This window comes from Hemiscyllium ocellatum, chromosome 25, assembly GCF_020745735.1.
Source record: "Hemiscyllium ocellatum isolate sHemOce1 chromosome 25, sHemOce1.pat.X.cur, whole genome shotgun sequence".
Classification (NCBI taxonomy): domain Eukaryota; kingdom Metazoa; phylum Chordata; class Chondrichthyes; order Orectolobiformes; family Hemiscylliidae; genus Hemiscyllium; species Hemiscyllium ocellatum.
In genome coordinates, this window is record NC_083425.1 from 54,918,737 (window position 1) to 54,933,255 (window position 14,519).

At 48.0% G+C, this 14,519-nt stretch overlaps 1 protein-coding gene across 2 annotated transcripts in view; it reads right to left on the minus strand.

The window, feature by feature from the left end:
* LOC132827693 (protein HID1) overlaps positions 1 to 14,519 on the minus strand; it is a 129,498-nt gene that overhangs the window by 28,247 nt on the left and 86,732 nt on the right. For both annotated transcript variants that reach the window (XM_060844366.1, XM_060844367.1), the window contains exons 13-16: positions 8,628 to 8,792; positions 4,492 to 4,719; positions 4,134 to 4,273; positions 2,757 to 2,795 (exon numbers count right to left, since the gene is read on the minus strand). In XM_060844366.1, coding sequence (XP_060700349.1) covers positions 2,757 to 2,795; positions 4,134 to 4,273; positions 4,492 to 4,719; positions 8,628 to 8,792 — 572 coding nt within the window. The remainder of the gene's footprint in view (positions 1 to 2,756; positions 2,796 to 4,133; positions 4,274 to 4,491; positions 4,720 to 8,627; positions 8,793 to 14,519) is intronic.

Consider the following 14,519-nt stretch of genomic DNA (forward strand, 5'->3'; position numbering starts at 1 on the left):
AGTCATGAGGTCAGCTAGCTGGTGTAGTACTCCTAACCTCTGACCTGCTCTTATAGCCATTGTTTACATGGCTGTTCCAGGGCAGTTTCTAGTCAATGGTGACCCACAGAATGTTGTTAACAGGGAATTCAATGATGGTAATGTCATTGAATGTCAAGAAGTTATGGATAGATTTTCACATGTTAGAGATGGTCATTGCCTCATACTTGCGTGGCAAAAGTATTCTCTATTTTTCAGAGCAAGCTTCAACTTGTCCATGATCTGCTTTGTGTGTGCGTAGATTGTTTCAGTATCTGAGCAAGCACAAATGCTGCTGAACGTTACACAATTGTCAACAAACATCTCCACCTCTGCCCTTCTAATGGAGAGAAGAACATTGATGAAGCGACTAAAGATGGATGGATCTAGGTCACTACTTGAGGAACTCCTGCAGAGTAGGGCTCAGTAGTCAGCTCTACTGCCTCACAGCTCTAGGGACTCAGGTTCAATTCTGGCCTCAGGTGACTGTCTGTGTGGAGTTTGCACATTCTCCCCGTGTCTGCGTGGGTTTCCTCCGGGTGCTCTGGTTTCCTCCCACAATCCAAAGGTGTGCAGTTTAGGTGAGTTGGCCATGCTAAATTGTCCATAGTGTTCAGGGATGTGTAGGTTAGATGCATTAGTCTGGGGTAAATGTAGAGTAATAAGGTAGGGGAATGAGTCAGAGGGGGTTAGTCTTTGGAGGAACTTGTTGGGCCAAATGGTCTGTTTCCACACTGTGGGGATTCTATGATGCTCTGAAGTCCTGAAGCTGAAGATGACTAACTTCCATTAACCACATCCATTCTTTCTTTGGAGAGGACTTCAACCAGTGTAGAATTTCCCATAACATTCCACTGACTCAAGTTTCACGGAGGGTTTTGGTCCTACACTAAAGCAATTATAACCTTGATGTTAAAGACAGCCATTCTCACCATACCTCTGGAATTCAGCTCTTTACAAATATAGTGTCACTGAGCAGGGCAGTGTCAAGTAGGTGTTGCTCATGACATTATCGATAACCACTTCCATTACTGTGGTAATCATTGAAAGCAGACCGATGGGACTGTAAGTGTCCAGAGGGAATTTGTCCTGCTTTTAGCAGGCAGGATGTACCTGGCCAAATTTCCACATTGCTAGGTAGATTTCACTAAAACAACTTGTCTAAAGGGACAGTTGATTGTGCAACATAGATCCTCAGCACGTCAGCTGGAATGCTGTTGTGGCCAAACCCAGAATCCAGACTAACAAGAGTACAGTACTGAGGAACTGCTGCCTTACCAAAGGCACTGTCTTTTAGAAGAAACATTAAACCTTCTTACTTTCTGGTCGATATACCGTAAATGATTTCATTGCACTACTTCAGAACCAAGCAGGGAGGTTAACAGCGATGTCCTGGTCAATAATGATCCCTCAATCACATCACCAAATCAGATTACCTGGTCATTATCAGATCATGACCTTGTGGCAGCTTGCTGGCTATCACATTCCAACATTTCAACAGTGACCACAGGGCAAACATAATTCACTGGTTGGGGTGCCCTTAAGGTGGGAAGGACGCTATGTAAATGCAAGCTCTTTCATTTTTCCCTCACCTCTTCCCCCTCCAACGCAACAGTAGATCAGAAAGAAGAAAGGGAGTGATACTCGGGGTTAAAAAGCATGCACTAGCTGTCTAGATTCAAGCTGTGTAATGGGAATACACAAGATAAAACATTGGTGTCGCTGTAAAATATGATGCAGAGATGATGAGGGACTGTATTTCACAGCTCAGAGTTCCCACCGTTTAGATTGAAGAGTGAGAGAGTTCTGACCAGACCATTCTGTCCCACAAACAGACTCTGACCATCCAAGAAATCTCTTAGGGGCCTTCCTGCAGCTCCAGCCCAGGATCCAAGCTGGTAAACCCATGCCTAGCCAAGAGGCCACTTGTCATAAGCCCACAGGCTATTCAACATCGGCAGGAATCACAGCTGTTCCCAATTCCACTTCATTTTTTCTTTAGTCAGTGCCTACCAGCTACACAGCACATAAGGCAGACTGATACAGCTCCTCATTAGTTGTTAGATCTCATGGGATTCAGGGAGAGCTTGCCAATCTGATGCTAACTTGACTTGATGGCAAGAGGCAGAGGGTGGTGGAGGAGGGTTGTTTTTCAGACTGGAGACCTGTGACCAGAGGGGTTTCACAGGGCTCTCGGGACTTGGACTCAAAACCCATCATGGCAGATGGTGACATTTGAATTCAATAGGATCTGAAATTAAAAATTAGCATTATGAAAAACACACACTGTTTTACTGCTGTAAAAACCCATTTGGCCTTCAGGGAAGGAAATCTGCCATCCTTACTTGGTCTTGCCTACATATGACTCCAAACCTACAGTAATGTGGACGACTCTTAACAGCTCTCCAAAATAGCACAGTTCAAGGACACTTAAATATGGATAATAAATGCCATAAAAAACAGTGACAAATACCAGTGATATCTACATCTCATACAAGAATTAAAAAAAGATATTAATATAAGTAAATCCCCCGTGGAGGAGTCTGGAGTTTCAAGTCAGACTATGGAGCAGAAATCCAGGTCTCAGAATGATTGACCCAGTGGCGTAACCACCATACTCCATATCTACCTGCACTCTGGCCACTGAGTGAGGGGAGTAAGTATAACATCAGAAAATAAAATCCTACAGAGGGAATGGTGTGGAGAAACTAATCTATGGAGACATAATCACATCTTACCCAGACAGTTCTGCAGGTAGTGGCAGCAAGAGCGTCCCCCTAGCAGTAGAAGGAGAACAGATTATTTTATAATTGGATCTCTCCACAACATACATTACAAAATGCAAGACAAACACCTTTCCAACACTCTGACCGGTTTCAATCTCTCTCTCTCTTTCTCTCTCATCTCTTACAGTGGTGGACTCTCCCTCTTTATGGGCATTTAAACAGTCATTGGATAGGTATATGGAGGATAGTGGGCTAGTGAAGGTTAGGTGGGCTTGGATCGGCGCAACATCGAGGGCCGAAGGGCCTGTACTGTGCTGTATTTTTCTATGTTTCCCCATCCCTTTTCTGAAACAACTGATTCGGAGGATGATTTCAGAGACTTAACTCCTTTTCTCCACCATGTTTCACACCTTAAAGGACTGTTTTTTAAGTCGATGTTTAGATGAGGTATAAACACTGTTACTGCATCAGGGACACTAAGTTTTAGCAGAACCTAAAACAATATAGTCAACTATTAAGAGGAAAATGGCAATATTGCAGGAAGCAGAACCTCATGAAGAAAAAGTGAAAAATTCTTCACAATCTCAAGTTGTTCCCTGGGATCTCATGAGTGAAATCCAAAGGCTAAAGGAAGAAAATTACTAAAGCTGCTAAACCTCCAGGGACTGACCTCCGGTCACTTGATTAAAAAAAAACTCTCATGGGATGTGGGTGCCACTGTCACTTTGCTGTCCATTCCTAATGGCCCTTGAGCTGAGTGGCTTGTTCAGCCATTTCAGACAGCAGCTAATGGTCACATTGCAGTGAGTCTGGGGTTATATATAGGCCAGACCATTAAATAGCTGGTTTCCCTTCCTCAAGGGACATTACTGAACGAGATTGGTTTTTGTAAAACCAGTCACCGTTACCAAGATGAGCATTACATTCCAAATTTAGCTGATGGATTTCAATTCCATCAGCTGCTGTGTTTGCATTTGAACACATGTCCCCGTAGCATTGGTTGAGGTCTCTGGATGACCAGTCTAGTGAGATTATCACAATGCCACCGTCTCCCTGATATACTGGATGTATCCTCTGAAATCACTCAACAAACCACTCAATGGGAGCTCAAGGAGAAGGCCCACCATCATGTACCAGGGAAGGTTGGCATGGATGGAGAAATGCTACCCCTGCCACTTACACTCACGTTCTGACTATTAATTAATCAATTAAAGCAGGTCCAATTCCTTCCAGTGTCCAACACAATTCTCCTGTCTCTCAAACTGAATAATCCTGTTCATCAAGATGATAAAGAGGCCTCTATCACAAGGCACACAGGTTTCAATGGAATTCAGCTCCTCCAACAGAGATGGAGAAGGACCTTGTTGGCTGTTGACGTGACTCACTTACCGCACTTGAAGCCTCAGTGTCACTGGCTAACGGTGCTGGACAGCTCTCAGCCGGGCTGGCAGGCTGAGCCTGACTTTGATCCACACGGCTCAGCGTTCCATCTTCCGATACCTGCGATTTCTCGGTCAGCTTATCTATTCCTGCACAGACAGAGACAAAGAGGCAGGTTCAGTTATCGCCAAAACATCAACCCCAGGAGAAAAGGACACTGACCATCAGGAGACAGGGGGTTAAACACTGACTGGCTAGAGAGAGGGGACTGCACCCAGGGCAGGGTCAGGGGCCGCACCCAGTGCAACGATCAGACTGTACCTGGAGTTGGGGTCAGACTGCACCTGGGACAGCAATCGGACTGTACCTGGAGTTGCAATGAGACTGGTTTTCAACGTGCCAGGCTCTGCTGGAGCAGCAGGCCGGGATCCTTCCATAGACACTCCTTCCTGTGAATTGGTCCGTGAGATGGGCTCAGTTGATTTCTTCTTCTTCTGCAGGGCTTTCTGGATGGCAGCAGGGTCTGTCGGGAGATTGGCCAGTTGGTGGAACACATTGCGTTTCCGAATGATGGCATACACCAAGTTTGAATTCCCTGGAAAGGGAACAAGTGATCAGCGCGGGGGTTAGATACAGAGCAAAACTCCATCTACACTTTTAAACTAGAAGTAAAGTTCTCTGAACATTGTGCCCACCAAACACCCACAGATCAGGAACTGCACATGGTTAGATACAGAGTAATATTCCCCCCATACTGTCCCCATCAAACACTGCTGAAAATGTGTTGCTGGTTAAAGCACAGCAGGTTAGGCAGCATCCAAGGAACAGGAAATTCGACGTTTCGGGCCAGAGCCCTTCATCAGGAATGAGGAGAGGGTGCCAGGCAGGCTAAGATAAAAAGGTAGGGAGGAGGGACTTGGGGGAGGGGTGATGGAGATGTGATAGGTGGAAGGAGGTCAAGGTGAGGGTGATAGGCCGGAGTGGAGGTGGGGGCGGAGAGGTCAGGAAGAAGATTGCAGGTTAGGAGGGCGGTGCTGAGTTCAGGGAACCGACTGAGACAAGGTGGGGGGAGGGGAAATGAGGAAACTGGAGAAATCTGAGTTCATTCCTTGTGGTTGGAGGGTTCCCAGGCGGAAGATGAGGCGCTCCTCCTCCAGCCGTCGTGTTGTTATGTTCTGCCGATGGAGGAGTCCAAGGACCTGCATGTCCTCGGTGGAGTGGGAGGGAGAGTTAAAATGTTGAGCCACAGGGTGGTTGGGTTGGTTGGTCCGGGCGTCCCAGAGGTGTTCTCTGAAGCGTTCCGCAAGTAGGCGGCCCGTCTCCCCAATGTAGAGGAGGCCACATCGGGTGCAGTGGATGCAATAGATGATGTGTGTGGAGGTGCAAGTGAACTTGTGGCGGATATGGAAGGATCCCTTGGGGCCTTGGAGGGAAGTGAGGGAGGAGGTGTGGGCGCAAGTTTTACATTTCCTGCGGTTGCAGGGGAAGGTGCCGGGAGTGGAGGTTGGGTTGGTGGGGGTGTGTGGACCTGACGAGGGAGTCACGAAGGGAGTGGTCTTTGCGGAACGCTGATAGGGGAGGGGAGGGAAATATATCCCTGGTGGTGGGGTCCGTTTGGAGGTAGCGGAAATGACGGCGGATGATACGCTGTATGCGAAGGTTGGTGGAGTGGTAGGTGAGAACCAGTGGGGTTCTGTCTTGGTGGCAGTTGGAGGAGCGGGGCTCAAGGGTGGAGGAGCGGGAAGTGGAGGAGATGCGGTGGAGGGCATTGTCGATCACGTCTGGGGGAATCTGTGGTCCTTGAAGAAGGAGGCCATCTGGGCTGTGCGGTGTTGGAACTGGTCCTCCTGGGAGCAGATGCGGCGGAGACGAAGGAATTGGGAATATGGGATGGAGTATTTACAGGGGGCAGGGTGGGAGGTGTAGTCCAGGTAGCTGTGGGAGTCAGTCGGTTTATAGTAGATGTCTGTGTTGAGTCGGTCGCCCGAGATAGAAATGGAAAGGTCTAGGAAGGGGAGGGAGGAGTCTGAGACAGTCCAGGTGAATTTGAGGTCGGGATGGAAGGTGTTGGTAAAGTTGATGAACTGTTCAACCTCCTCGTGGGAGCACGAGGCAGCGCCGATACAGTCATCGATGTAGCGGAGGAAAAGGTGGGGGGTGGTGCCAGTGTAGTTGCGGAAGATGGACTGTTCCACATATCCTACGAAGAGACAGGCATAGCTGGGGCCCATGCGGGTGCCCATGGCAACTCCTTTAGTTTGGAGGAAGTGGGAGGATTGAAAAGAGAAGTTATTCAGGGTGAGGACCAGTTCAGTCAGTCGAAGGAGGGTGTCAGTGGAAGGGTACTGGTTGGTGCGGCAGGAAAGGAAGAAGCGGAGGGCTTTGAGTCCTTCGTGATGGGGGATGGAGGTGTACAGGGACTGGATGTCCATGGTGAAGATAAGGCGTTGGGGACCGGGGAAGCGAAAATCATGGAGGAGGTGGAGGGCGTGGGCGGTGTCCCGAACGTAGGTGGGGAGTTCTTGGACTAAAGAGGACAGAACCATGTCGAGGTACACGGAGATGAGTTCGGTGGGGCAGGAGCAGGCTGAGACAATGGGTCGGCCGGGGCATTCAGGTTTGTGGATTTTGGGCAGGAGGTAGAAACGGATGGTGCGAGGTTGTGGGACTATGAGGTTGGAGGCGGTGGATGGGAGATCCCCTGAGGTGATGAGGTTATGGATGGTCTGGGAGATGATGGTTTGGTGGTGGGAGGTGGGGTCGTGGTCAAGGGGACGATAAGAGGAGGCGTCCGCGAGCTGGCGTTTGGCCTCAGCGGTATAAAGGTCGGTGCGCCAAACTACCACCGCGCCTCCCTTGTCTGCCGGTTTGATGGTGAGGTTGGGGTTGGAGCGGAGGGAGTGGAGGGCTGCACGTTCTGAGGGTGAGAGGTTGGAGTGGGTGAGAGGGGTCTCAGGGTGACGACCAGTTCAGTCAGTCGAAGGAGGGTGTCAGTGGAAGGGTACTGGTTGGTGCGGCGGGAAAGGAAGAAGCGGAGGGCTTTGAGTCCTTCGTGATGGATGGACATCTACTATAAACCGACTGACTCCCACAGCTACCTGGACTACACCTCCTCCCACCCTGTCCCCTGTAAATACTCCATCCCATATTCCCAATTCCTTCGTCTCCGCCGCATCTGCTCCCAGGAGGACCAGTTCCAACACCGCACAGCCCAGATGGCCTCCTTCTTCAAGGACCACAGATTCCCCCCAGACGTGATCGACGATGCCCTCCACCGCATCTCCTCCACTTCCCGCTCCTCCGCCCTTGAGCCCCGCTCCTCCAACCGCCACCAAGACAGAACCCCACTGGTTCTCACCTACCACCCCACCAACCTCCGCATACAGCGTATCATCCGCCGTCATTTCCTCCACCTCCAAACGGACCCCACCACCAGGGATATATTTCCCTCCCCTCCCCTATCAGCGTTCCGCAAAGACCACTCCCTTCGTGACTCCCTCGTCAGGTCCACACCCCCCCACCAACCCAACCTCCACTCCCGGCACCTTCCCCTGCAAGCACAGGAAATGTAAAACTTGTGCCCACACCTCCTCCCTCACTTCCCTCCAAGGCCCCAAGGGATCCTTCCATATCCGCCACACGTTCACCTGCACCTCCACACACATCATCTATTGCATCCGCTGCACCCGATGTGGCCTCCTCTATATTGGGGAGACAGGCCGCCTACTTGCGGAACGCTTCAGAGAACACCTCTGGGACGCCCGGACCAACCAACCCAACCACCCCGTGGCTCAACACTTTAACTCTCCCTCCCACTCCACCGAGGACATGCAGGTCCTTGGACTCCTCCATCGGCAGAACATAACAACACGACGGCTGGAGGAGGAGCGCCTCATCTTCCGCCTGGGAACCCTCCAACTACAAGGAATGAACTCAGATTTCTCCAGTTTCCTCATTTCCCCTCCCCCCACCTTGTCTCAGTCGGTTCCCTCAACTCAGCACCGCCCTCCTAACCTGCAATCTTCTTCCTGACCTCTCCGCCCCCACCCCACTCCAACCTATCACCCTCACCTTGACCTCCTTCCACCTATCACATCTCCATCGCCTCTCCCCCAAGTCCCTCCTCCCTACCTTTTATCTTAGCCTGCCTGGCACATTCTCCTCATTCCTAATGAAGGGCTCTGGCCCGAAACGTCGAATTTCCTGTTCCTTGGATGCTGCCTGACCTGCTGTGCTTCAACCAGCAACACATTTTCAGCTCTGATCTCCAGCATCTGCAGACCTCACTTTTTACCCATCAAACACTCCCAGGATATATACATTCCAGAAATAGTAAAGTTCCCTTTGTACTGGCCAGGAATACACTTCACCTCAAACCTGACAATATCTCTCCCATTACAGCGGTGTATCTTTAACCTGCCATGAATTAATGGAGATTCCATCACACACGAGATTAACTTACAAGTTGTACATAGTAGGAGTCAATGCCCAGGTGATCCTTACCATCAAACTGGTACTGGATGATATTATTGAAGACCTCAAGGAGGAAGAAGACTAGATGGTGGTTCTGAGATGCTGTGAACAGGAACCACGTTGTCGAGAAGGCTTCTAGCAAATGCAGTAACTTGTTAGCAGCAACCATTGACAAGCTCTTCAGATACGGAGAGACTACAATTACAAACAGAAAACACTGAGTGAATTGATGCAACTCATTCCAAGCCAGCCACTAACAGCCGTTTGATATAACGGTGTGACCCGTGAAGCTAATTCAGACAGCAGTTCAGTGCCAACTTTATTTGTTGTATTTATTCCAAGGGAGAGCATCCTGTGAACAGTAGATGACACACAGATAGTTGGAGGATGTGGTGTTGAGGAAGCAGGGAGGCTGCGGAAGGAATTGAAGGGCTTATGCCCGAAACATCGAATCTCCTGTTCCTTGGATGCTGCCTGACCTGCTGCGCTTTTCCAGCAACATATTTTCAGTGCAGAAGGACTTGGACAGGCTGGGAGAGTAGGCAGATGGAATACAATGTGGGAATGCAAGGGATTATCCACCTTGGTGGGACAAATGGAGGCACGGACTGTTTTCTAAATGGGGAAAAGCTTCAGAAGCTGAAACACAAAGGGATTTGAGATTCCGAGTTCAGGATTCCTGCAGATTCAGCTGGCAGTTAGGAAGTCAGGACAATGGGAGCATCCATTTCAAGAGTAAAAGAGCAGCGATGCTGAGGTTGTATACTACGCGATCAGATCGAATTTGGAATATTGTGAGCAATTCGGGACCCAGTATCTAAGGAAGGATGTGCTTGTGTTGGGGGGAGTCCACAGGAGGTTTACAAGAGTGATCCCGGGGATGAAGGGGTTTGCCACGTGGGGAGTGAGTTGAGGTCTGGGTTTGTGCTCAATGGAGTTTAGGATGAAGGGGATCTCACTAAATCTTACAGAATATGGAGAGGCTTGAATAGAGTGGGTGTGGAGATGCTTCCACTAGTAGGAGACACGGATCTGAGGACACAGCCTCAGAGTGAAAAAGTAACCCTTTCAAACTGAGAGAAGGATGAATTTCCTCAGCCAGGGGTGGTCAATAGATAGGTTCTTGATAAGGAAGGGGAGAAAGGATTACAGAAGGCAGGAGAATGGAGTTGAGGAATACCTCAGCGATTACTTAACGCTGGAGCAGATTTGATGGGCTAAGTGGCCTAAATTCTGCTCCTACATTTTATGGTGTCACCGCCATCTCTATCTGACAGCAGAAAGAAGGCTGATGTTATTCTCAAGTGATTGGAAGCAGCTTCCCGGATGTAAAATGCTACAAAACGTCTGACAAAATATAGAAAGTTCATTTTGTTGTAATGTTAATCTCTGTTGGTGCAGTCTTAACACACCCCCCCCTACCATTCCCAATGATGGTGCAGCCCCACCCTCCTCCAGGGTGGGCTCGATCCCCATGTGCAGGTGGGAATGCTGCTCCTCCTGGTCACCTCCAGGCAGCTAAACTCTCTGCTGTCTCTGGGAAGGATGGAATGAAATTTGGTTCAATCCTGTCCAACTCTGTGGCAGCCATCCCTCCACAGGATACAGGGGTTTGATCCACTCGAGTTTGACACCACTGCCACTTATTGTGGAGCCGCGCTCATCCCCTTGGTTACTGGTATCACCTTTCATAGAGGTTTGACAGTAGATTAATGGAAAACAAAATTATTAAATTGGACACTCAGCAGTGGACATGAAATGTAAGCAATTCAGTGAGAAGGTCCTTTGCTGAATTGGGTGGGGTGATCGAGAAGGTACAGGGTCAACCGTGTCATGAAATAAGCAATAGTGAACTAGCCATCTCCCTCCCCAACAGTGAAGAGAAGGGCAGACTATGTCAAACTGGGTGCAAACTCACTATCACCCAACTTACATAATCACAGAGTGCGGACTGACCCAACCCAACAGTCCCCTGCCTCACCATACATGCCTCCTCATAATCCCACCAAACAGGCCAAAGCAAAGAATATCAGCAATCAAGTTAACTTTAGGAATTTAGTCCTGCAGTTGCAGATGTCATTTATTTTATTCTGGTAATAACTTTCGCCCTCTCAAACAGAACAAACAAAACAGGAGCGGTCTCCGTGGCAATGGACAAAGTGCAATGATCAGCTGATAAATGCACCATCCACAAAGTCCAGGTTCAATATCCAATCTTCACTCAGAAAGGGCAGTCACCGGGGTGCTGCAAGAGGCCTCGATTCCCCTCGATAGTGAAGGACAAGACCAAACCACAGCTTTCATTGAGTCAATGTCACACCCACATGGCCAACAGCCTTGGTGGAAGCTGAGGAGAGCTGGGCCAAGATGGGTGTGGATCAGCCTGCTGTCACCCTGTGTTTAGGCTTGCACGATGATATTGGACAGGCAGGGAAATGGGTTTATTCTGGGAAGTGGTGAGGGGGCTGTTGCAGAAAACATTCAAACCAAGTCCACCCAGACTTCCCCAGTCCCCAACCACATTCAGCTCTCACAGTGCAGGGTATAAACGATTCACAACAAAGGGCAGGAATAGGGAGAGGCCGGGTGAGTAGCATCTCAGGTTTGAAAGCCATCAGGGGCAGGAGAGTGCAGTTTGTGGGAATTCTGAGTGACATTAGGAAGGGCAGCAATAAGTCTTCATTTCAACAGAGTGAGCACAGGTAAATTGCGACGTCACGTGAACTATACTGTGAGAAAGTATTGGTTGGGAATAGATACATTCAGAAGATTCTGTGTAGAGATACTGATTACTGGTCATTAAATTACTTCTTTGAATTGATGCTGACTGAGAACAGCAGTATTGTGGAGCACATGCAGGTTTTATGCTGGTTTCACTGTTCACTTTATGTTGGGAATTAAGGATTTTCCAGCACATCCTCATTTCGAACTGAATGTGACTCCAAAAGCTACACCATGTTCACTCAGCACCACCTAGTGGGCAGGCTGTGAATCTGCATGACATTCCAACTTCCCTGATTTATAAAATCCACCCTTCAATCTATGAGCTGAGCTGAAACACAGAGGTGTGTGCTGGAAATGTGTCTTCCCCTGTTCTATCAATTCACTTCAGCACAGAGGACAATGTTCAAGCAGCACTGAACCTCGTGTCCCAGTTTCCAGGACATTGCGTTGCCAGTGAATTGCCCTGCAGAATACATTAGGAACATTTTGGTCATCATGAATTAAAAAAAAGTATATTATCTAAACACAGAGACTGCTAAGCTACAACAGAGTCATCAAGATGTACAGCACAGAAACTGATCCTTCAGTCCAACATATCGATGCTGATCCAATCTAGTCCCACCTGCCAGCATCCGACCCATATCCCTCCAAACCCTTCCTATTCATATACCCATCCAAATGCCTCTTAAATGTTGCAATTGTACCAGCCTCCATCACATCCTCTGGCACATCATTCCATACACGTACCACCCTCTGTGTGAAAAGGTTGCCTCTTAGGTCTCTTTTATATCTTTCCCCTCTCACCCTAAAACCTATGCCCTCTAGCTCTGGACTCCCCAACCCCAAGGAAAAAACTTTGTCTATTTATCCTATCCAGGCTCCTCATGATTTTGTAAACCTCTATGAAGTCTCCTATGCTCCAGGGAAAACAGCCCTAACCTATTCAGCCTCTCCCTGTAGCTCAAAACCTCCAAACCTAGCAACATCCTTGTAAATCGTTTCTGAATACTTTCAAGTTTCACAACATCCTCCCTAAAGGCGAGAGACCACAATTGCACATAATATTCCAACCAATGTCCTGTACAGCCGCAACATGACCTCCCAACTCCTGTACTCAATACTCTGACCAATAAACGAAAGCATACCAAACACCTTCTTCACTATCCTATCTACCTGCAACTCCACTATGAACCTGCACTCCAAGGTCTGTTTGTTCAGCAACACTCCCTAGGACCTTACCATTAAGTGTATTAGTCCTGCTCTGATTTGCTTTTCAAAATGCAGCACCTCGCATTTATCTGAATTAAACTCCATCTGCCACTTCTCAGCCCATTGGCCCATCTGATCCAGATCCCATTATACTCTTCGCTGTCCACTTCACCTCCAATTTTGATGTCATCTGTGAACGTACTAACCATACTTCCTATGCTCATATCCAAATCAATTATATAAATTACAAAACACAGAGGACCCAGCACTGATCCTTGTGGCACATCACTGGTCACAGGCCTCCAGTCTGAAAAGCAAACCTCCACCACCACCCTCTGTCTTCTACCTTTAAGCCACTTCTGTATCCAAATGGCGAGCACTCCCTGTATTCCGTGAGATCTAACCTTGCTAATCAGTCTCCCAAGAGGCACTTTGCCGAGTGCCTTACTGAAGTCTATATAGATCACATCTATCTATCTGCCCTCATTAATCCTCTTCATTACTTCTCCAAAAAATTTAATCAAGTTATTGAAACATGATTTCCCACGCACAAAGCCATGTTGACTATCCCTAACCAGTCCTGCAGAAGGCTCTGGGAATCCTACTACATGGATGACAAAAGGCTAGTATGCAGGTGAAACAAGTAATTAGGAAAGCCAATAGAATATTATCATTTATTGTACAAGGAATTAAAACCAAAAATAGAGAGATTATGCTTCCATTTTGCAGAGCACTGGTGACACAACATCTGGGAGTACTATGTACAGCATTTGTCTCCTTAAAGAACTGGAAGCAATTCAGAGCAGGTCTACTGGATTAATGCCAGGAATGGGTACCTTCGCCTCTGAGGAAGCTAGGATAAGCTGAGCCTGTATTCACTGGTGTTTATAGGATTACAGGTGGATTTTATTGAAACATATAGGATTCTGAATGGTATTTACAATGGATGTGGAAGGGAGGTTTGTTTGTATAGAGGAACCTGGGGTCACTATTTAAAAATAAGAGTTGAGTAAAAAAAAACTCTCAAGAGGTTTGAGAGTTGTTGGAAAGGCTCCCTGAAAAGGCAAAGAAAGCAGAGTCTTTGTATAGTTTTAAGGCAGAAGTGGATATATAATTAGATTAGATTAGATTACTTACAGTGTGGAAACAGGCCCTTCGGCCCAACAAGTCCACACTGACCCGCCGAAGCGCAACCCACCCATACCCCTACATTTACCCCTTACCTAACACTACGGGCAATTTAGCATGGCCAATTCACCTGACCCACACATCTTTGGGCTGTGGGAGGAAACCGGAGCACCCGGAGGAAACCCACGCAGACACGGGGAGAACGTGCAAACTCCACACAGTCAGTCGCCTGAGTCGGGAATTGAACCCGGGTCTCAGGCGCTGTGAGGCAGCAGTGCTAACCACTGTGCCACCGTGCTGCCCTTGTTAAGCAATGGTATAGAAGGTTATTCAGTGGAGGTGGCTTTGAGCTTACTTTAAGATCCCCTCGGCTGTTATTGAATGGTAGAGCAAACTCAGGAGGCTAAATGGACCACTCCTGCCCCTAATATCTACTTTGATAGGTTTGATTTCTCTCCAGATAAAGTCTCCGATCAATAAGACAACAAATCATAAAGGAGGGAATAAAGTTCATCAGGTTAGAAGAAAATATCCTGATGGGAGGAGAAAGAGTTTATATTTACATCGCACTTCTCATGCCCCCTGTGTGTCTGAAAGCACATTGCAAATGACAAGGTACTTTCAAAGTATAATCATTGTTGCAATGTTGGAAAAAGCCAGCAGCCAAATAGGTCACACCAAAATCCCAGAAACATTTATCTGATAGTGACCGGTAATCATTTATTTTGGTCTTGCTGGAGGTAAATATGGCTCAAGACACTGAGTATAACGCCCTACCCTTCTTCCATATTCACATGGGAGGGCAGACTGTTTAACGTCTCTCCCAACCTCTGATGGTGCAGCACTCTCTCAGTCCTGCGC